This window comes from Pithys albifrons, chromosome 5 (genome assembly GCF_047495875.1).
Source record: "Pithys albifrons albifrons isolate INPA30051 chromosome 5, PitAlb_v1, whole genome shotgun sequence".
NCBI lineage: Eukaryota > Metazoa > Chordata > Aves > Passeriformes > Thamnophilidae > Pithys > Pithys albifrons.
In genome coordinates, this window is record NC_092462.1 from 75,344,487 (window position 1) to 75,368,369 (window position 23,883).

The following is a 23,883-nucleotide window of genomic DNA, read 5'->3' on the forward strand; positions in this document are numbered from 1 at the left end:
TGGGGGCACTGCTAATGAATCCAGGCTCTTTAATTGATCCTAATGTCCTTTTGGAGGTTAATTCTGAGGATGCAGCTCTCAAATAGCTTTGCATCTTTGACCTGAGAGAAACACTTGCACGGCATTTTCCCTGCTCCTCATCCACCTGATCTCACTGTTTGATTTAATTCCTCGTAGTTAAAGAGTGAACTTTGATTCTCTGACACCACTTGGATTCTCTGACAACACTTCACCTCTTTTTCTCCCCAATTTAATAGGGATGTGCTTGTGTGCACTCAATCCAAGGTCATGTTTTATCACTTCCCAAAACAAAGTCTAAAATGGCATCAGCTCTTCCTCCTGGAGACCCTTTTTGTGGATGTCCCATCCAGGAATGTTTGTGGCCCTTGGGATTTCTGTTCAGTTTTTCCCTGAAAACCAGGACTCACTGTGGCCTTCCAGGTGTTCCAGGGTGGGTTGAGCTTCTCTGGGTTCCAGTCTCTATTCCTGTCTGTCCTTTTTCTGCCTCTTCCTTATTTGCTTTCCCTGTTTTTTTTTCATTTTTATCAAGTCTTGACTCTCCATGATTTGTCTTCCATGTGATAAAACAGGAGATAAATTGTGGTGTGGAGTTTTTGGGACAAAGATTTTTGGGCCAAGGATTTTTGGGACAAAGATTTTTGGGACAAATCAGAGCAGCTGGGGCTGCCCCATCCCTGGAAGTGTCCAAGGCCAGGTTGGAGCAACCTGGGCTGGTGGAAGGTGTTGGAATTCCATGATCTTTAAGGCCCCTCCAACCCAATCCAGCCTGTGATTCCAGGATTTCAAGGCTTCTTAGTCCTTGTCTCATCCCATCTCTGCTCCTCTCAGGAGCAGTTTGGACTCAGCCCTTTCCCAGATTCCATGTCTTTTGTAGCCAAGAGATTCCTCCCATATTTCCCAGCAGGAAAGTTCCTTTGCCTTTGGGTTCAGGCCACAAATTATTCCCTCTTTTCCCAGCCTTTTTCCTGCAGTTTTCCTCCTTGCAGCTCCACTGTTGGAGTTTCTCCCAGCTCCAGAACATGTTCCCATTTCCCTTTGGAAGTCAGAGTGGCTTTAATAGCAGGACTCTGATGGAGTTTGGGGAATTCTGCTTGGGATGGTTCTGTCTCAGCTCTCACATGTTTTTGGGCTGTTCCTGGGCAGGGATTTGTGTCCAAAATATTTTTTGGACTTTTTTCTTCATTTAACTATCACAGTAAACACTCACTGTGCAAACACTCCTTTCTCCTGACTTTTTTTTTTAATTTCAGTACAACAAATGTATTTAAACCTGAGTTTTTATCTCTATGCAAAGCCTTGCAACGAAAAACTTAAATAATGCACTGCACAATTTTTACTGCAAAACAATTCTAAAAATTCCCTTTTTTTTAATAATAGAAACTTTATCCTGAAGTCCTGGATTGAAATCTGCCTCTCCTTCCCTGCTAAAATCTGCACTTGGAAAGCATAAAAAGCTCTTTTGTGTCAGAGATGTGGCCCTGCCAATGCTCAGCTTTGGCTCTTTTCCCCTTTTCTTGCTCCACCTCTTTTCCAAACCACTTCAGTTCATTCCTTTTGGGAAGGAATTCCTTTAGGATCCCTTTCCCTGCCTCCTTAATGACTTAAAATGATTATTTAGTTCTCCTAAATCAGCAAAGTGCAGCAAATCCTCAGGAATGCTCTTCCCAGTCCCTCCTGTCTCAGCATGAAGGGATCCAATTGGAGCCTTTCCTTGCCTGAAATTCCAGGTAAGGTCCTATCCTAACCTCTGGAGATTCCCATTCTCTTTGCTTGGTGGCTCCTCTGCCACAAACTTTGGCCACCCTGAATTGCTGAGTGTTCAGCTTTGCCCTGAACATTCCTTGTCTTCCCCCAAACTGAGAATTCTCCCTATGGAAAAACACCTTTTAGTGGGTGTTGAAGGGTTGATGTTTTTCTCCAGTCATTTCAGTGCAATAGGACTTCTTTTTCCCCACTGTTTTTCCTGTTCTAATATTCCCTTGTAACTCTTTCCACATTTAATTCAGAGTAAAAAAGAGTTTTGGACAGTAAATTTCTTCCCATATTTAATTCAGAATAAAAAAGAGTCGTGGACAGTAAATTTCTTCCCATATTTAATTCAGAGTAAAAAAGAGTTTTGGACAGTAAATTTCTTTCCACATTTAATTCAGAATAAAAAAGAGTTGTGGACTGTAAATAATCTGTGCAATAAGCAAAGAAATTCAGTGCAGAACCTTTCAGGGCAGTTCCCTCCCAGGGTGAATCTGCATTTCTGGAGCTGCTGGGGAGGTTTGAAACCCTCTTTGATACCGTGGAAGTGGCTGAGCTGTTTGAACTGGTTTTAATTCACCTGGAGAAGATTCCACCGAGTGATTTTCCCTCCCAGGGGGAGGAAATCAGAGCAAATTCCCCCCTTTTTGAGTGGCTCTTTCTGCTCCAATTTCCTGCAGCTGTTTTTTGCCACTCACTGAACAGAAACTGCTGTTGGAACCCAAACTATTGTTTCTATTCATTAACACTCTGTCTCATTTGATTGATTCAGATCCTGGAAAGCCTCTTGCACTCATCTCCACCTTCTGAGAACATCAAACCCATTTAGGAGCCGGTGAAGGCAAACCCAGTTCCTAATTGTGTCATTAACTGGCAAATTGGCTCCTCTCTTGCCTTTGTGTTGCTTGAAGTACTTTGATTTGAAACGTTAATTACCCACCAAAAGCTTCGGGGAACGCCAAGAGCCGAAGGAATTTCACACAGAATGTTCCACTGGCAGAATCTCTGGAGATTTTTGGGAGATATTATTATTATTTTCTTGGCAATCCATCCTCGTGCTGGGCTTCAAAAAGCACCACATGCACTGGGGGAATCTCCAGCAAGGATAGGAAACCAGTGGGAATGTCCAAATCACTGGAATTGTTGCCTTCCACTCTGATTTCATTAAGGAAAAAATAGCCGAAATTGGCTCTGCTGTCTTCAGGTTTAGTTTTTCAATCTTCTCTTCAACTTCATTTCTTTTGGGATGGATCTCCAGAGTCTCTTTGAAATCTTTATTCCTTTCCACACAGTTCAGGGAAGGAACAGGGATGGAAAGGACCCTGAAATCCTTCTGAGGTTTGTTTAATTCAGCCACACCACGAGTTGTTATAATTATTGTCTCTGTTGGTGACCCTCTCACTGTTGAGTTGCTCTCTGGTTCAACCACTCAAGGGTGAGACCTGAACTCAAAGGTGGAAACTGGTTGTTGTTGCTGCCAAAGGTTCAAGAGTAGAAACTGTAACTAAATGGGAGACCTGAAAGTTAAAGACAGGCTTAAATGTGCTGTAATTAACTCAGGGTTGAGTTTGTGCTGCTTTCTTTTGGTGCTGGTCCAGCTGACTCTGTTTGGAGTGGCACTCACAGTCCTGGAGTCCCAGGATGGGTTGGGTTGGAAGGAACTTAAAGATCATCCTGTCCCACCCCTGCCATGGGCAGGGACACCTTCCACCAGCCCAGGGTGCTCCAAGCCCTGTCCAACCTGGCCTTGGACACTCCCAGGGATGGGGCAGCCACAGCTTCTCTGCCCAACCTGTGCCAGGGCCTGCCCACCCTCCCAGCCAAGGATTTCTCTTTACTCTTCCATCTCACACGATTATTTGGATTGAAAAAGATCTCCAAGATCATCGAGTCCAACCTATGGCCAAACACAACCTTGGAGACCAGACCATGGCACCAAGTGCCACCTCCAGCCTTGCCTTGGACACCTCCAGGGATGGGACTCCACCACCTCCCTGGGCAGCCCCTTCCAATGCCCAACCCCCCTTTCTGTGAGGAAATTCTTCCTCATGTCCAACCTGCCCCTCCCCTGGTGCAGCTTCAGCCCATGTCCTGCCACCCATCCCTGCCCTCTGGCAGTGGGAAGCCATTCCCTGTGTCCTGTCCCTCCAGGCCTTGTCCCCAGTCCCTCTGCAGCTCTCCTGGAGCCCCTTCAGGCCCTGCCAGGGGCTCTCAGGTGTCCCTGGAGCCTTCTCTTCTCCAGGTGACCCCCAGCCTCTCCCACTCTGTGTCCACTGGATAAATCCATGGCTGGCACTGCTCCAGCTCTCCAGATCCATAGTGAGCCCCATCCCAAGGGATGACAGGTCAGTGGTAGCTCCAGACCCTTGGCTGGCTCTTTAAATGAACCCCTTTGGGTCCTCCCCCTCTTCCCTCTGTGCTTTTCTTACCATTCCCATGATGTCTGTACCCAACTTGGAAAGGAAAATTCCCGCTGGAGTGTCCTGGGGAGGAGCTGCCCTGAGGAGGATTTCCCATAGTTGGGACCTGCACCCAGGAATCCTTTCAGAACTGCCACTTCTTGGATCCCAGTGCTTTGTATATTGGAGTACTCCTTTTTTATGACCTTTTTATTCCCTCCTGAGCTATTCAGAGGGAGCAGCCAAAGCTCTGTGGATTCCCAGCCATCCAGAGACTCCCCCGTGTCTCTCCACAGCCCAAGGATTTGCCTTGGGATTGTGTTACAGTCACTAATTGCCTCCTTTGACCCGGGAAGGATTTCCCACTGGCTGGAAATGCAGGAATATCAGAGGGCACATTCCATTCACATCCCTTTGGCTTTGCAGAGCTGGGAATGACATTGGAAATGGGTCTTTTCCTTCAGCCAGGAGGTATTTCTTGTGTTAATATGTAGGTGAAGTTCACCTGGAGCTGCTGGTCTCTGGATTAACCAGGCTGGGATTCTCCTAAGGAATGGATTTGGTTTTCTCTTATGCTGAAGGTGGTTGTTTCCGTGGGAAATATTCACTAAGTGCCAGGAATTCCACTCCCAAGAGGACTCCCCAACCCTCAGACAAAGCTCTCCCTCTGATCTCTCTCATCATTTATTTTAATGTTTCATCACTTTGATTTCCTGCAGAATTCAGACCCTGAAACCTTCCCAGGGTCTCATTTTTCAAAGGAAAACCTTTTCATTAAAGCAACTGTGGGTTGGGTTTCTTCTTCTGATGCTCTTCCCCATCATCCTTTATTTTTATTGGCACTGTTGCCCCTAAACCATGAGCAAGAATCTTAATACCAGTTTTAGTTAAGCTTTGATTTCTCTTGCCTTTCGTGCCCAATGTGGGTCAGGGTTTGTTTTCCTGCAGAGCCAAAAGCTGCAAAGTTTTGGGGCACCTTTGGCTCCTGCCAGCTGAGGGATGTGGTTACCCCACCACGGAGCTGGAGGAGCAGCAGATCCCACACTTCCACATTCCTTGTATTTGAGGATTTCAGGCTCTTGGAGGGGACAGGAATATTGGCTGCAGTGAAGCTCTCTGGGGTTTGCAGCCTCACTGAAAGGCTTTGATAGTCCCTGGAATAAGATGGAGCAAAGGGACCATCCCACAGTTAAACTGAGTCTTAATTCCCTGATTCCTCTCTGGAGGATCAGGTGTTTGATACAGGGCATCAAAGCCCAGGAATTCCTTCCCAATATCCCACCTATCCCTGCCCTCTGGCAGTGGGAAGCCATTCCCTGTGTCCTGTCCCTCCAGGCCTTGTCCCCAGTCCCTCTCCAGCTCTCCTGGAGCCCCTTCAGGCCCTGCCAGGGGCTCTCAGGTGTCCCTGGAGCCTTCTCTTCTCCAGGTGACCCCCCAGAGCTTTCTGGAGTTTGGAGTTCAGCATCTCTGGAGCTCCCACTGACATGTCATTCCTTGGGATGGGACACACTCTGGATCTGGAGAGCTGGAGTGGTGTCAGCCATGGATTTCTCCAAGAGAGAGAAAGTGGGAGAGCTGGGGGAGGGGGGTCACCTGGAGAAGAGAAGGCTCCAGGGACACCTGAGAGCCCCTGGCAGGGCCTGAAGGGGCTCCAGGAGAGCTGGAGAGGGACTGGGGACAAGGCCTGGAGGGACAGGACACAGGGAATGGCTTCCCACTGCCAGAGGGCAGGGATGGATGGGATATTGGGAAGGAATTGAAGGGCTATGGAAGGTGTCCCTGTCCATGACAGCCATTCCCTGTGTCCTGTCTCTCCAGGCCTTGTCCCAAGTCCTTCTCCAGCTCTCCTGGAGCCCCTTCAGGCTCTGGAAGGAGCAGCCATGGAATCCTGGGGTTTGCCATCCAGGAATTTCTGTGGTGACTCACAGATCCCTGTCAAGTTTATTGGAATATCTTCCTTCAGCATTGGAATTCTGTTCATGTGGCTGCTGCAAAACTTCACTGCAGAAATCAGGGAAGTTCCAGGAGAACAAACCCAGCCCAAGGTTCAGATTTAACAACACCACGAGGATTTCTTAGCAGGTGTTTTTTCCAAGCCTGGCAGGAAGATATGTATGGATAGTACCTTATTTTAAGGAAACCTTTCCTCTTTGAAAATGCAGGACTGGAAAACATAATATCCAAAAAAAAAAAAAGCAGAATTAATTTTCTCTGGGGGAAAAAAAATTTCTCTTGAATCAGGCACTAATTTCTCCTGGGTGAGGTTGGTGCTTGAAATTGCTGTGCTGAATAACTCCTGAACACACCAGGAGAAATGGAAACCTGGAAATGGAAATGTAAACCTGAAATGGAAATATAACCTGGAAATATAAACCTGAAATTCAAAGGTATTTCATGAAATGAGCCCTGAGAGCCATTGCTGGGGAGCTTTTACAGCCACCAAAGAGAGAGATGCTTTTCTCTGTAGCAAAACTTTATTTAAAGAGTCAGAGAACAGTGAGCAGAGTTAATGAAGAGGAGAAAAGTGTCTTGGCAATAAAATCAAAGAAGCCACAGGCTCAAAGGTGGAATAACTGGGGTTTTTTTGGTTGTTTTTTCCCCTAAACTGGTTATTTTTTAAATTATTTTTCCTTAATTTTGAGTCATTTCTTCCTTAATTTTGAGTTATTTACATTCCAGACCAGCACCATCCTCCTTCCCACTCCTGCACCCAAAATATCAATAAATTCCATGAATATTTTGGCTGTGAGGCTTGAAATAAACTGATTTATCAATCCAGTATTTTACTGGGAGATTCTTTATGTTGAATTTATGTTCTAGAAACCCTTCAGTGATGGGTAATGACCATCTGACCTTTTTAATGCCCATTGAAGTGGTTCATTTTTCCCTCCCCAGTTATTTTTTCACGTGGAGGTTTTAACACCAAATTACAGCCAAGGCTCTTAAGAACCAAACCCTTGATGAATAAAACAACCCAACCCTTTGATTTGGGAATTTAAGGCTCTTTAAAACCCACTCTGATGCTTTATTGAAAGGAAATTTGATTGGGGTTTAATTCATGTCATGATGTGACTCCAGGTTTGGGACAACTCGTGGCTTCAGGATTGTGTCATAATGTGAGATTGTTGTCATTCCAACCAATTTTTATTTGTTTATTTACATAAATGGATCTTTAATTTGAGGTTGGAGCTGGATGGTACTGAAAGTCCTTTCCAGCCCAAACCATTCCATGATTCTGGATGTGGCTTAAATATAAACTTATTTTACTGCTTTATTTTATTAAGGATGAAAAATCTTTAGGATTTCTGTGGGAAACTTCTGCACTTGGCATATTGCAAAGTGCTACAACATGTTCAGTCTTCCCATATGATCCTTGGAATTCTCAGCTTCTGGGAGCAGGAGGCAGAGCTTGTTTTCCCCATGAATTCCAGAGACTCTCCGAGCTCTGTCTTGCATTTATTCCACTGTTTTGTCTGCTCAGAAATGATGCAAGACAGAAGGATTTGCCCATTTCCATCTGGCACTTCTTTTGCAGCCTAAAAAAAACCTGGAAATGTGTCTGGAGCTGTTTTATTCCTGTTTTTATCCTCCCCTCCCTCTCGTGCCCTTCCCTTGCCAGCTCTGGGGGAAAACCACTTTTATTCCTTTGAAACTCAGGAGAATGGAAAGCTCATTTTTGGTGGATTTTAAAGGTCTGAGTGAGGGTTTGAGGTGATGGGTGCTGAACTTGGAATTCCAGCTTCCCAAATCCCAGGGGATCCTTCCCAAATGCCGGGGGATCCTTCCCAAATGTCAGGGGATCCTTCCCAAATGGAAGAGGATCCTTCCCAAGTGCCATGGGATCCTTCCCAGGTGCCATGGGAACCTTCCCAAATGCCATGGGAATCTTCCCAAATCTCATGGGATCCTTCCCAGATCTGAAGGGATCCTTCCCAAGTGCCATGGGAACCTTCCCAAATGGAAGAGGATCCTTCCCAAGTTCCATGGGTTCCGTCTCAAGTGTCATGGGATCCTTCCCAAATCCCAGGGATCCTTCCCAAATGGAAGAGGATCCTTCCCAAATCCAAAAGGATCCTTCCCAAGTGCCAGGAGATCCTTCCCAATCCCATGGGATCCTTCCCAGATCTGAAGGGATCCTTCCCAAGTGCCATGGGAACCTTCCCAAATGGAAGAGGATCCTTCCCAAGTTCCATGGGTTCCTTCCCAGGTGCCAGGGGAACCTTCCCAAATGCCATGGGATCATTCCCAAAAGCCAGGGCATCCTTCCCAAATGCCGGGGATCCTTCCCAAATGCTGGGGATCCTTCCCAAATGGAAGAGGATCCTTCCCAAATGCCATGGGATCATTCCCAAAAGCCAGGGGATCCTTCCCAAGTGCAAGGGGATCCTTCCCAAATGCCAAGGGATCCTTCCCGAGTGCCAGGGGATCCTTCTCAAGTGCAAGGGATCCTTCCCAAATGTAAGGAATCCTTACCAAGTTCCATGGGCTCCTTCCCAAGTGCCAGGGGATCCTTTCCAAGTGCCACAGGATCCTTCCCAAATGTGATGGGATCCTTCCCAAATGCAACAAGATCCTCCCAGGTGCCATGGGATCCTTCCCAAGTGCCACAGGATCCTTCTCAAATGAAAGGGATGCTTCCTAAATGCCATAGAATCCTTCCCAAATTCCAGAGGATCCTTCCCAAGTGCCAGGGCATCTTTCCCAAGTGCCAGGGGATCTTTCCCAAGTGCCAGGAGATCCTTCCTAAGTTCCATGGGTTCCTTCCCAAGTGCCACAGGATCCCTCACAAGTGCCAAGAGATCTTTCCCAAATGCCAGGGGATCCTTCCCAAATGCCAGGGGATCCTTCATAAGTTCCATGGGTTCCTTCCCAAGTGCCACAGGATCCCTCACAAGTGCCAAGAGATCTTTCCCAAATGCCAGGGGATCCTTCCCAAGTGCCACGGAATCCTTCCTAAGTGCCAAGGGATCTTTCCCAAATGCCAGGGGAACCTTCCCAAGTGCCATGGGATCATTCCCAAAAGCCAGGGCATCCTTCCCAAGTGCCAGGGGATCATTCCCAAATGCCAGGGGATTCTTCCCAAGTGCCGGGGGATCCTTCCTAAATGCAACAGAATCCTTCCCAAGTGCCACAAAATCCTTCCTAAGTGCCAAGGGATCTTTCCCAAATGCCATGGGATCCTTCCCAAATACAAGGGGATCCTTCCCAAGTGTCACCCCTCAGGTGGGTGTGGAGGTGCCAAGGACTCCCTGCAGGGCAGTTCTCCCAGCTCCTCTGCCAGGCTTCTTTCCCAGCCAGCTCCCAGCCTGAGGGCTCAGCTGTGCCCTGGGCAGCTGCTGCCAATGGGCCATTGGGAAGAGTTGGTGGGCAATGAATGGAGGGTGGAGAATGCCCAGCTTTGGTCACACCCACCCAGGGATAAACTGGTCCCACCTGCTGAACTGGGCCCACTCCCCTCTGAGGCTGTTGGAGGAGTCTCCCTGCCCCTCTGGAGTGGGAGCACCAAGCCCAGCATGGATTTTGGCCACGTTGGATTTGTGTTGGAAAGAGAACTGGAACGATGTTTCTCTTGAGCAGAAGAGCCATTTTTCCCCTCTCAGCTCTACCTTAGAGGACACAATGAATATTTTGATGACTTTGGCATCACTCAAAGAGGCTTCAACCCCCTCTTGTCTCCCAGCAGGTCCTTCACAGACACTCAGCATTCAGGCCACAGAGTCCTCTCAGTGCTGTCTCTGTTCTCCAAGGTCAGGTTGATTCCTTGCCTGTAACCACAGAAAAAGAGACAAACCAGAGCAGTTCTGAGGAGGAACTGGGGCAAGATGTGCACAAGTGGCCCCAGCAGCTTGTTTGGCTCTTGCTTTGCTCTGCCTGGAAGCCCCTGGAGCTCCCAGCCCTCCTTTCCCACCTGCTCCTTTTTGTTCCTCCACTTTGAGTTGAAAGCAAAAGCAAAAAGCAGCCTGAAATCCCTAAATTTCCACGGATTTGGGGCCCTGCAGACTTCCCAAACTCTGTGCTGTTGCATCCTGCCCCCTGCCAGGTGGGGTTAATGGTGCAGCAGCAGGACCTTTTGATGTCTTCAGAGTTCCCAGCAAGCCTTGAGCTCCAGGAGCTTTTTTCATGTTGCTCCTTCTCTGCTGGACTTCTCTGCTTTCAGAAATTAATTGGGCTTTTGTTTTTTCTCTGTTTTACAGCTCTGTTTTCAGAGAAAAATGTCATTTCCAATTCCCCTTTTTCTCATCCCTGATAGAAAGCAGGGATGGAAAGAAAGGCAGTGATGGTGTGAACTGAGTCACTTTGTACAGGGCTAAAAAAATGCAGAAATTTGGCATGTAAATAGTCCTGAGTTGTCAGCAGGGAAAGAAAAAGTCAGGGAAAGAAGATTTTTTGTGGTTATTCATGTTTTCTCAAGTGTTCAGAGACCCAAAATGTCCCAAATTATGGTATGAAATTGCTGTACTTGGAATGTTCTTTAGTACATGTGTAGAATCTCAGCGTGATTTGGGTTGGAAGGAACCTTAAAAATGATTTAGTTTCAATTCCCTGCCATGGACAGGGACACTTTCCACTATTCCAGGTTGCTCCATTCTCCCTTTGGACACTCACAGGGATGGGGCAGCCACAGCTTCTCTGCCCAACCTGTGCCAGGGCCTGCCCACCCTCCCAGCCAGGAATTCCATCTCAATATCCCATCTTACCCCATCTGTCCTTTTGAAGCCATTCCCTGTGTCCTGTCCCTCCAGGCCTTGTCCCCAATCCTTCTCCAGCTCTCCTGGAGCTCCTGTAGGTGCTTCAGAGTCTCCTTGGACCCTTCTCTCCTCCAGACTGAACCCTCCCAGCTCTCTAATTAGCAGCTCTTCAGTTAATTTCCCATTAGGGGTTACTAATATCATGTCTAATATTAGATATTATTTGAGTTTGGAGGGAGATTTGTCCAATCCCCATTGGGGCAAATAGTTTGCTTCTATTTCCCTAAAACCCCCAGTAACTTCCAGCACAAGTAGGAAGAGTTACTGAGATAAACCTCCTGGAAATCTGTTTATTACAGGAAAGAAGAGCTGTCACTTAACTTGGTTTCCTGCTGGATTTAACAGGAAAAGATGTTTCTCCACAATCCCCCTGATTGTACTGATTTTTCTTGGTGGTTTGTGACCCTCAGGTAGTTTTTTAATGAGTTCAGAGCACTTGTAGATCAAAGCCTAAATTAAAGACAAATTATTGTTGCACAGAAATGCTGAAGGTGAACTTAGGGCTGAGTTGGCTGAGAGGCACAAACCCCTTCTCTGGACTTTATTCCTGATTTTCTTTTCTCCTCTGGGTTGTTCCTTAATTTATCATTTCTTTAACCATGCAGAGCTTTGGACAAAGAGGAATTTAACCCTGTAATGTAAGAAACAACCCTGTCATTTTAAGAAATAACCCCAAAACTCTGAATTAGAGACTGAGCTGTAAGCAATAAATCAGAAACCCTGTCCAGGTTGAGGCCTGAAGCTGTAACTTTGTTTAGTTAAAAAGAAATCTAAAGCTGCAGAGATCAGAGCAGCCCATTGGAGCTGTTAAAAGTCACCCAAAATATCCTGCCTGACTCTGGGGAGGGGTTTCCAACTGTAACTGAGGATATAAACCTGGAAACACAAAGGTCTGGTTGAACATCTTTGGTGGGGTCACCCCCCATGTTCCCATAAAAGGAAGGATTTGGTTCTGTTCTGGTGGGTTTGGATGTTTGTTGACTCGTTCCAGAGCCACGGAAAGCCCAGCCAGGATTCAATTGCAGAGATTCCTGAATTTGCATTTATTCCTGAATTTGCATATATCCCTGGATTTCCATCTATTTCTGGATTTGCATATATTCTGAAATTCCATGTATTCCTGAACTTGCATATATTCCTGAATTCCCATACATTCCTGAATTTCCATATATTCCAGGATTCCCATATATTCCTGAATTTCCATATATTCCTGGATTCACATATATTCCCAAATTCACATATATTCCTGGATTTCCATAAATTCCTGGATTTGAATATATTCCTGAATTTCCATCTTACTGGACTTCCATATATTCATGGATTCCCATATATCCCTGAATTTCCCTATATCCCTGAATTTCCGTATATTTCTGAATTTCCATATATTCATGAATTCACATAGATTCCTGGATTTTCATATATTCCTGAATTTCCATATATTTCTGGATTTCCATATATTCATGAATTTCCATATATTCTGAAATTCCATATACTCCTGAATTTCCATATATTCCTGGATTTCCATATCTGACTGGATTTCCATATATTCCTGAATTCCCATATATTCCTGGATTTCCATATATACCTGGATTTCCATATATTCCTGAATTTCCATATATTCCTGGATTTGCATATATTCCCAAATTCACATATATTCCCGAATTTCCATATATTCCAGGATTCCCATATACTCCTGAATTTCCATATATTCCTGGATTTGAATATATTCCTAGATTTCCATATCTTACCGGATTTCCATATATTCCTGAATTTCCATATATTCCTGAATTCACATATATTCCTGGATTTTCATATATTCCTGAATTTCCATATATTCCTGAATTTCCATATATTCCTGAATTTCCATATATTCCTGAATTTCCATATCTTACTGGACTTGCATATATTCCCGGATTCCCATATATTCCTGAATTTCCACATATCACTGAATTTCCCTATATCCCTGAATTTCCCTATATCCCTGAATTTCCCTATAACCCTGAATTTCCACCTACTCCTGAATTTTAGGGCTGCCTGTCCCTGGCAGGAGGATCTGTGTCTCTTCCAATGATGCCATAAATTCTGTTTATTCCTGGAAAACCCAACTAAGTGACTTTAATCCCCGTGGAAAGCTTTTAACCCATGCAGAATTCACTGGAATTCTGGACTCAATCCTGCAAGAGTTAAATATCCCGTTGTGTGCCGGGATGGATGAGCAGAGAGGAAATAGGAGGTACCTGGAAAGAGCTCCCAGTTCCTACTATTGCCAGGCTGCTTCCCCCTTTATTTGGTTTTCCTCCCTCCCTGTTTTTCCCTTTAACTCCAGCCAGTCCCTGCTGGCCTCTCCCTGTGGTTTGTATTCCCAATATTCCCCAAATTCCTGCCCTGTGCCAGGCACTGTGGGCAGGATGAATGCCCTGGGCATGTTCACCGTGGGCATCCTCTTCTGTGTCTCCTGTCTCTGTGCAGCTCTGGCTGTAAGTCCCTCAGGCAAAGGAGGGGATATTTTTTTTTATTTTTTTATTATTTTTTCCTCTCTGGAATGTTGTTGGAAATGTAAATGGTTGATTTTGGGCGTCTGTGTAATTAAAGATTTTCTCTTTTAATTAAAACATTATTTACAGCTCTGTCTTCTAATTCTTGAATTATGTTTTCAGTGTGCACTGAAGAATTTTCCTTGGAATACTCCTGGGACAATGGCACTTGTCCAGCTTCAATTTTGGGATATGTATTTTCAAAACTATAATTTATTTTCAAAATTATAATTTATTTTCAAAATTATAATTTATTTTCAAAATTATAATTTATTTTCTTTGCCCTCAGAATGTTTCAATCCTTTCTCAAACCAAAAAAAGGAGAATAGACTTAACTAAAAATGTCATTTATTCCTCTTTTTAATGCTTCTTTCAATATCTTGAAATAGGGATTTTCTTTCCAGTGAGTAACAGGAACCAATTTGCTTTTCTCTTGCAGATTGCATTTTCCCAGCACAGCAACTTCATGGACCTGGTGCAGTTCTTTGTGACATTTTTCAGGTACTTCAGGCAATTTTTATGTTTCTTTAGGTTTGGATTTTCAGGGTTTGGTTTTTAACTTAAATATCCTTAAATATCCTTAAAATATCCTTGAATATCCTTGAATATCCTTGAATATCCTTGAATATCCTTGAATATCCTTGAATATCCTTGAATATCCTTGAATATCCTTGAATATCCTTGAATATCCTTGAATATCCTTGAATATCCTTGAATATCCTTGAATATCCTTGAATATCCTTGAATATCCTTGAATATCCTTGAATATCCTTGAATATCCTTGAATATCCTTGAATATCCTTGAATATCCTTAAATATCCTTGAATATCCTTGAATATCCTTGAATATCCTTGAATATCCTTGAATATCCTTGAATATCCTTAAATATCCTTAAATATCCTTGAATATCCTTGAATATCCTTGAATATCCTTGAATATCCTTGAATATCCTTAAATATCCTTGAATATCCTTGAATATCCTTGAATATCCTTGAATATCCTTAAATATCCTTAAATATCCTTAAATATCCTTGAATATCCTTAAATATCCTTAAATATCCTTAAAATAACCTTAAATATCCTTGAATATCCTTAAATATCCTTAAATATCCTTAAAATAACCTTAAATATCCTTAAAATAACCTTAAATATCCTTGAATATCCTTAAATATCCTTAAATATCCTTAAATATCCTTGAATATCCTTAAATATCCTTAAATACCCTTAAAATAACCTTAAATATCCTTGAATATCCTTAAATATCCTTAAAATAACCTTAAATATCCTTGAATATCCTTGAATATCCTTAAATATCCTTAAAATAACCTTGAATATCCTTGAATATCCTTGAATATCCTTAAATATCCTTAAAATAACCTTAAATATCCTTAAATATCCTTGAATATCCTTAAATACCCTTAAAATAACCTTAAATATCCTTGAATATCCTTAAAATATCCTTAAAATATCCTTAAAATATCCTTAAAATATCCTTAAAATATCCTTAAAATATCCTTAAAATATCCTTAAAATATCCTTAAATATCCTTAAATATCCTTAAAATAACCTTAAATAGCCTTGAATATCCTTAAATGTCCTTGAATATTCTTAAATATCCTTAAAATAACCTTAAATATCCTTGAATATCCTTAAATATCCTTAAAATAACCTTAAATATCCTTGAATATCCTTAAATATCCTTAAAATAACCTTAAATATCCTTGAATATCCTTAAATATCCTTAAATATCCTTAAATATCCTTAAAATAACCTTAAATATCCTTGAATATCCTTGAATATCCTTGAATATCCTTGAATATCCTTGAATATCCTTGAATATCCTTGAATATCCTTGAATATCCTTGAATATCCTTAAATATCCTTAAATATCCTTAAATATCCTTAAATATCCTTAAATATCCTTAAATATCCTTAAATATCCTTAAATATCCTTAAATATCCTTAAATATCCTTAAAATAACCTTAAATATCCTTGAATATCCTTAAATATCCTTAAAATATCCTTAAATATCCTTAAAATATCCTTAAATAGCCTTGAATATCCTTAAATATCCTTAAATATCCTTGAATATTTTAACTTAAATATCCTGCTTGCAGCACAGCCTAAAAAATGGGAATATTTACTTTATTACATGTGTTTAATTAGGAAACATGATAAGGAAACGGATCTTTGCAAAAGCCTCTTGTGCAGGGGAGGGAAGGTTGGGCTGGGAGAAGCTTCTGGAGATGGAGAAGATCCTTTTCCACTGGTTTGGAGATCAGAGAGTCAGGGTGTGACCTGCAGATATTCCCACCTTGCCACCCAACTGAGGGGTGTGGTTGGGCAGGGAGGCTGGAGGAATTCTCACCCCTCTAGATCTGGAGCTGGAAATATGTCCAGTGTCACATGAAAGGGAGAGGGGCAGAAATGCCAAGATTTCCAGTCCCACCTGTATAACTATAAAGTTATTAGTTATAAGTGTCTCCAGAAAATCAGAGCCTTAGAGCTGGTTTAAAGGTGAACCTGCAGGAGAAATAAACCCAGCACCAAAGAGATTATAAGTCAGAGCTACGATTTAATAACAATATTACAGTAAATGCAATGGCACAAAGAGAAATTGGGTTTAACCCCCAACCCCAGCAGTGTAACCCACCCCCTGGGGCACAAACACAGGGGGGTTTGGTGGCCCCTGTGCTGAGCCCCACGTGGTTCCTCCGAGTCCAAAGCAAAAGGAAGGGACAAAGCTGTTGGTGCAGATGATGGCACAGTCTGGGGGAGAGTGGTGGGCTCCTCCTGTCCAGGGTCTGCTCCTCCTCTGGATCCCATGAGTGGTCCCAGAGGTCCCCAAAGCCCAAGATTGTCTCCCTTCAGGTTTGGGTGGGAGACCCCAATGCCTCCCCCATGGCAGGGAGTTCCACCCTGGGGGATCTGACTCTGGCAGTCAGGGGAGATTTTGGAATGGTTGCTGGCCCCTGAGCAGAGCTGAGCCCTCAGGTGGGTGTGGAGGTGCCAAGGACTCCTTGGAGGGGAGTTCTCCCAGCTCCTCTGCCAGGCTTCTTTCCCAGCCAGCTCCCAGCCTGAGGGCTCAGCTGTGCCCTGGGCAGCTGCTGCCAGTGGGCCATTGGGAAGAGTTGGTGGGCAATGAATGGAGGGTGGAGAATGCCCAACTTTGGTCACACCCACCCAGGGATAAACTGGTCCCACCTGCTGAACTGGGACAACCCAACACTGCCTGTCAAAATCTGGACAGCAAATAGGGTGAAAGGATCTCTGACCTCTGCTATGAGACTACACTTAATAGCAAGAAAATAACTTTCCCCACAACAGCTCCCAAAATAGCATTTGTTAATCACAGAATCATAGAATGGATTGGGTTGGAAAAGACCTCCCAGATCAACAAGTCCAATCCTTGGTCCAACTCCAGTCCCTTTACCAGATCATGGCACTCAGTGCCACGGCCAAGCTCAGCTGAAAAACCTCCAGGGATGGGAAATCCACCCCCTCTCTGGGCAGCCCATTCCAATGCCTGAGCACTCTCTCTGCAAACAAGTTTTTTCTGCTCTCCAACTTCAATTTCCCCTGGCAGAGCTTGAGCCCATCGTGCCCCCTTGTCCTATTGCTGAGTGCCTGGGAGAAGAGACCAACCCCCACCTGGCCACAACTTCCCTTCAGGCACTTCCAGACAGTGCTGAGGTCACCTCTGAGCCTCCTCTTCTCCAGGCTAAACACCCCCAGCTCCCTCAGCCTCTCCTCTCAGCACTTGTGCTCCACTCCCTTCTCCAGCCTTGTTGCTCTTCTCTTCTCAGTTGGGTTGGAAGAAACCTCTGAGATCATCAAGTCCAACCTTTGATCCAACCCCACTGGGATCACTCTGGCACTCTCTGCCCTGGGCTGGTGATCCCAGTGGGGTTGGATCAAGACATGGTGGATTCTCTGTCCCTGGAGGTGTTTCAGAGGACACTCAGTGCCACATCCAGTCCCTTCTCCAGCCTCGTTGCTCTTCTCTGGCCTCGCTCCAGCCCCTCAAGATCTTTCCTCAGCTGAGGGGCCCAGAACTGAACACAACACTCAAGATGTGGCCTCACCAACACTGAGTCTCCTTGTCCTGCTGTGGAGGGACCTGCTCATTCCCTTGGAGCTGTGTGCTGGTTTGAAGGTGAACCAGCAGGGGAAATGAACTCACCACGAGAGAGATTATAAGTCAGAGCTAAAATTTAATAATAATATTACAATAACAACACTGATACACAAGGGAAATTGCTTTCAACTCACAATACCCCAGCAGTATAACCCAGTGTCCTGGGGCACAAACCCAAGGGGGTTTGTTTGCCCTTGTGCTGAGACCCCTGTGGCTCCCCCAAGTCCAGAGCAAAAGGAAAAGAAAAACCTGTTGGTGCAGGCGAGGGCTGTGGTCTGGGCGAGAGCGGTGATCTCCTGCTGTCGAGGTCCTGCTGCTGCTCTGGATCCGACGAGAAGGTCCTGAGGTCTTCTTACCCACCACTTATGTACCCTCAGGGAGCACTCAGTCCCTCCCCCTGGGCGTGGACTCACACAATGGGTGATTAACTCTGGGAGCCAGGGGGTGTTGAGCTGTTGATGGCCCATTAGCAGCTCCGCCCCCCTCAGGCTGGGTGTGAAGTGATAATGGCTCCCTGGGAAGCTGCTGCTAATGGCCCATTGTCCTTGGGGAATGAATAGAGGGGGTGGAATACACAGGTTTGATCACCACCACACAGGGTTAGCTGGTCCCTCCAGCTGAACTAGGACAAGCTGGAACCACCAGGAGACTCTTCAATCCTTGTTTTCTGTTCCATCCTCCCAAACCTCCAGCCCTGACAGTGCTTCCCAAAGCACAGCAGGGCCTTTTCCAGGCTTTCAATCCACTGTGGCAGCTCCATTTTAGGAGCTGTTAATATTCCAGGAGTGCAAAGCAGGACTTGATGGATGAGAAGTCCTTCAGGAGGGATAAACATGGAGTAAACACCACTTCAGGTCTCACAACCTGCTCCCAACAGGCAGTGTTGTTATGCCTGGTGTAAAATGAGCACTGGGAATAATCCCTGCCTTCAGATTTCATGCTAAATTTAATTAAAACAAGGAGCTCCAGATGGGCCCTTCACCCAAGTGCTTTATATCCTTTTTTTTCTTTTCGTGTGGAGCTTTCAGAGAGTGGAATCTGCTTCAGTGGGAAGAGCAGGTTGGAGCCACCACTCCCTGAGATTGGTAGGGAGGGAGTGGATATTCCTGGCTCCCACTTGGAGTTTGTTCTGCTGATTTCCCTGCAAGGTCTTCCCTAAAAATCTTTGTGGAATTCCTTGGAAGAGATGGAATAGTTCCTTTTCAGTGGCATAAAATCAATCTGCAACAAAATCTCTGCATTAGTTCTGCACAAATCCTGACCCAGCTGCACAGGAGGGTTTAAATCCTCACTGGAGTGATCCCTCCAGATCCATCACTGGAAAAGAATCCCAGGGAAGCTGCTCCATCTCTGGAATGCTCCAAACCCAGGCTGGATGATCCTTCAGGTGTCCCTTCCAACCCAAACCATTCCATGATTCCAATCCCAGCTGGAAGCAGAAGATGAGGACATGATGTATCATCATGAGGACATACAACTGAGTATGTCTTGACTATAAATGTACAAAAGTGAGGCAGGGTGGAGAGTTTTCCTTCCCTCTCTCCATCCCTGCCATCCCATGAATCTGCTGGAGATGCTGCCATATATTTACTATCCTAACAAGGCAGAGGATCAGGACCATGTGGATTTGGGAGAAGACACTTGGATTGGTGTTTCCCAATTCAGCATTTCTGATGCCTTCAAAATCGTTCCATTCTTTCACTGCTCCAGAGCTCCCCTCCCAGGGTTTTATTTTACAGTCCATAATTTGGGAATGCAGGAGTTGCCCAGAGAAGCTGTGACTGCCTCATCCCTGGGAGTGTCCAAGGCCAGGTTGGACAGGGCTTGGAGCACCCTGGGCTGGTGGGAGGTGTCCCTGCCCATGGCAGGGGGTGGCACTGAGTGGGCTTTAAGGTCCCTTCCAACCCAACCCATTCCATGATTCTGGAGCCCCTCTGGGCTGGAGCCAGACTGGGAGAGCTGGGGGGTCACCTGGAGAAGAGAAGGCTCCAGGGACACCTGAGAGCCCCTGGCAGGGTCTGAAGGGGCTCCAGGAGAGCTGGAGAGGGACTGGGGACAAGGCCTGGAGGGACAGGACACAGGGAATGGCTTCCCACTGCCAGAGAGCAGGGATGGGTGGGATATTGGGAAGGAATTGCTGGCTGGCAGGGTGGGCAGGCCCTGGCACAGGTTGGGCAGAGAAGCTGTGGCTGCCCCATCCCTGGGAGTGTCCAAGGGCAGGTTGGACAGGGCTTGGAGCACCCTGGGCTGGTGGGAGGTGTCCCTGCCCATGGCAGGGGTGGCACTGGATGCTCTTTAATGTCCCTTCCAACCCAAACCACCCTGGGATTCATGGAATGGTTTCTGGTGCCCCCAACATAAGAAGGATGTGAAACTCTTGGAGTGAGTCCAGAGGAGGTCACAAAGTTGATAAAGGGATTGGAGCATCTTCCCTGTGGAGACAGACTGGGAAAGCTGGGGCTGTTTAGCCTGGAGGGAACCTCAGAGGGGACCTCAGAGAGGACCTCTGAGCTCCTTTCAGTGCCTGAAGGAGCTACAGGGAAGCCTGAGAGGGATCGTTCATCAGGAATTGTAGTGACAGGACAAGGGTCAGTGGGTTCAGACTGAGAGCGGTGAGATACAGGCATGAAATCCTTCCCTGGGAGTGTGGGCAGGCTCTGGCACAGGTTGGGCAGAGAAGCTGTGGCTGTCCCATCCCTGGGAGTGTCCAAGGCCAGTTTGGAGCACCCTGGGCTGGTGGGAGGTATCCCTGCCCATGGCAGTGGGTTGGAACAAGATGGTCTTTGATATCCCTTCCAACCCAAACTACTCTGTGAATCTCTGAAGTCTTTCTGAGCTGTTGTGGCACATTCCCACCTTCTCAAGTTGGTTGTGACCCCACCCTGACCCTGCTCTTCTGCTGACCTGCCTGGAGAACCTGGGAGGGAAACAAGATACTGGGATTGTCGGTGTTTGGGATGATTCAGGTCCTGCCAGTCCTTCCAGTGGGCAAAGACCACCCAGCTGCAGCACTGCTGAGCTCATGGAATATCCCAGGCACTGCTTGGACAGTGTGGAAAAGCAGGAATGTGGCTCTGTATTCCAGCAGCACCAGGCAGAGCAGGACATGGAGTGGGATTTTGAAGAGCTGGTCACAAGGCTGTTCCCCACAGTCAGAGGTGCTCTTGAACTCCAGGAGCTTCTTCTGGAGGTGGAGTTGAGCACCAAGGCAGGCTGTGTGTCCTCCTTTGCTTTGTTCCATTTGGTTTGGAGCTGAGGGAATGTCAGTGGATGGATGGGCAGGAAGGGGGAGCTCCAGGGTTGTTGCTGTTGTGCTTTAATTGGGGCTGGAGGAGAAATGATGTCCAATCACTGGTGACCTTTGCAGAGCTAATGAAGTACAAGAGAATTGGGCCTGCTGTGTCCTCCTCTCTGCCTCATAACACAGCTCCTTAATTGAGGCACTGGGAGTTGTCTGTCAGCACAGTTGGGGCTCTCCTGACCAGCTCTAATAATCCTGTTTTATTCATTTCTGTACCTCCTGATCCTCCCCAAAAATTCCATTTGCCACCACATCTTCCCATAATTGGCATTTCTCACCTTTACATACAGAAGATGTAAAAATATTTGGGATCTTCTAAACACATATTGGAGTTTGGAAGGCTGGGAATTCCCTCTCTGTTCCCAGACAAGCTGTGGCTGCCCCATCACTGGGAACATCCAGGCTGGACAAGGCTTGGAGCACCCTGGGCTGGTAGGAGTGAAAAAAGATGCTCTTTAAGGTCCCTTCCAGCCCAAACCATTCCATGATTCCATGATCCAGCAGTGACTCTCCTGTCCCATGGGAGCCTGACAGTGATTGTTGGAGAAATGGATGTTCCTCCCCAAATGAGCAGTTTCCCATCCTGTGTTTCCCTGGTGACCCATCAAACCTCTGCTGAGCTCTGGGTATCACTCAGCCATCCCAGTTTGGTGCCCATCAGGGGGCTTGTTCCTCAGGAGAACCTCCCCAGGAGTGGTGTTGGCTCCCTGCAGTACTCAGGCAGGTCCTTGGTGGGCTGTGGGTGGGTTTTCCTGCCTGTTGGAAGGATTTTCCAAGTGTTTTCACCAAGTGCCTGCTGCAGTAATTCAAACCTGGAGTTCTGCTGCAGATATTTTATTTACTTTTGTTGTTGTGAAATGATTTTTTGCTGCAGCACAAGTGGCATTGCTAAATATGTGCCTAAAATACAGTCTGAGTCCTTTGGTTTTGGAGAAAAGGGAAGATCTTGGGAACATCTTTGCATTATTTCTGACAGAATGAAGAAGTTGAGCAGTTCAGTATCTGTGACTTCCTTCTTTCCATGTTGTTCTCTGCACTCTACAATCATGGAGTAGAATCATGGAATTTTTTAGGTTGGAAAAGCCCTGTGGGATTATGGGAATCCCAGCACTGCCAAGTCCACCATTGCCCATGTCCCCAAGTGCCACATCCACATGGATCTCAAATCCCTTCAGGGATGAAGACTCTGCCCTGGGCAGCTGTGCCAGGGCTGGACAGCCCTTTCCAGGCAGGAAATTTCCCATTATCCACCTGCCCCTGCCCTGGCTCAGCCTGAGGCCATTCCCTCTCCCTGCAGGACTCAGGCAGGTCCTTGGTGGGCTATGAGTGGGTTTTCCTGCCTGTTGGAGGGATTTTCCAAGTGTTTTCACCAAGTGCCTGCTGCAGTAATTCAAACCTGGAGTTCTGCTGCAGATATTTTATTTACTCTTATTGTTGTGAAATGATTTTTTGCTGCAGCACAAGTGGCATTGCTAAATATGTGCCTAAAATACAGTCTGAGTCCTTTGGTTTTGGAGAAAAGGGAAGATCTTGGGAACATCTTTGCATTATTTCTGACAGAATGAAGAAGTTGAACAGTTCAGTATCTGTGACTTTCTTCTTTCCATGTTGTTCTCAACACTCTTTACTTTGACCTCCAGAATCATGGAATAGAATCATGGAATTTTTTAGGTTGGAAAAGCTCTGTGGGATCACAGGAGACTCAGCACTGCCAAGGCCACCCCTGCCCATGTCCCCAAGTGCCACATCCACATGGATGTCAAATCCCTCCAGGGATGGGGATCCCCCCCTGCCCTGGCCTGGACAGCCCTCTCCATGGAGGGATTTCCCAGTTTATGGGATCTTCCCAGTTCATGGCTGGGAGAGTGGACCTGAACTGGCCAGAGGGATGTTCCCCACCATGGAATGTCATGCCCAGGGTGTAACCTGGGGGAGTTGCCTGGAAGGGGCTGCTCTGGGTTCAGGAAAGGTCAGCTGGTGAGGGCAGTTCCACTGTGCATCACTTGGTTGGTTGTTTTGTTTCTTTCCCTTTTTATTATCATTATTTACAATTATTCCTATATTTATTTTCAGTTGTTAAACTGTTCTTATCTCAACCTACTTTTGCTTCTCCTCATTCCACCAGGGTGGGGGTTGAGCAAGAGACTGAGTGGGGCTTAATTTCCAGCAGGGCTTAAACCACTTAAACCTTCCCCAGCTCTGTTGCCTTTCTCTGCCACAACTGAGGGATGTTGTGGTTTCTTGAACCTTCTCCTTAATTGCCAGAAGGTCATTAACCCTCCTGTATGGGCTCCAGGCCAAGCCCAGTCATGCAAACCACCTGCAGGTCGTGCATTTATTCCAATTATTTCCACTTTTAATGCATCAGCTACTTGAAAATGTGTCCTGGAAGTCTCCAGAAGGCTCAAATTGCTTTGGGAACAGCCCTCAAAGAGCTTCCAATCCATCAGGATAATTTGGGCTGTGTTTCTGCTCAGCATGGAAGTGCTTTCTGAAATTATGGACTGATCTAAAATATCTGTGTTAAAGCCCATCAGCAGAGGGGCTGCTGCACATTTGGGTGCTTAAAGCATCAATTCTGATGCTGGTGAACATTTCAGAGAGTTGAACAACTCATCCACCTGGTGGATTTTCTCCTCTCCTCCTGAGAATGGAGCTCATGGAGTTTTCCAGGCCTTTAGAAATGGGAGTTGACTTGTTTGAGGAGCTTTAAGTCTTCCTGGAGTGGAAAGAACATCCTCTTTGCTGAGAAAAGGGGATTAAAGTCCACACTGAAACCAGACAGGGGGTTTAACTTCAGATTTTTGTGTCAGGGTGGGAAAAACCCTGTGGTGTAACAATTCTGAAGGCTCATCAAGTAAAGTTTAGTGCATGTTTTGAGGCCAACTGAGGGGAGATCATTTATGCCCACATTGCTCATTTGCTGTACTTAAATAATTCAATGAATAATTAAGAATGACTTAATGAAGCTATTTAGGAAATAGAATGTTG

The 23,883-nt window shown here is 45.8% G+C and overlaps 1 protein-coding gene across 4 annotated transcripts in view; it reads left to right on the plus strand.

Moving 5' to 3' along the window:
• Window positions 1–23,883, plus strand: part of ATRN (attractin) — a 182,927-nt gene that overhangs the window by 123,034 nt on the left and 36,010 nt on the right. For all 4 annotated transcript variants that reach the window (XR_011697956.1, XM_071557080.1, XM_071557081.1 and 1 more), the window contains exon 25: window positions 13,892–13,953. Coding sequence is in view for 3 of the 4 variants with exons in the window: in XM_071557080.1 (XP_071413181.1) it covers window positions 13,892–13,953 (62 nt within the window). In the remaining variant the exon portion in view is untranslated. The remainder of the gene's footprint in view (window positions 1–13,891; window positions 13,954–23,883) is intronic.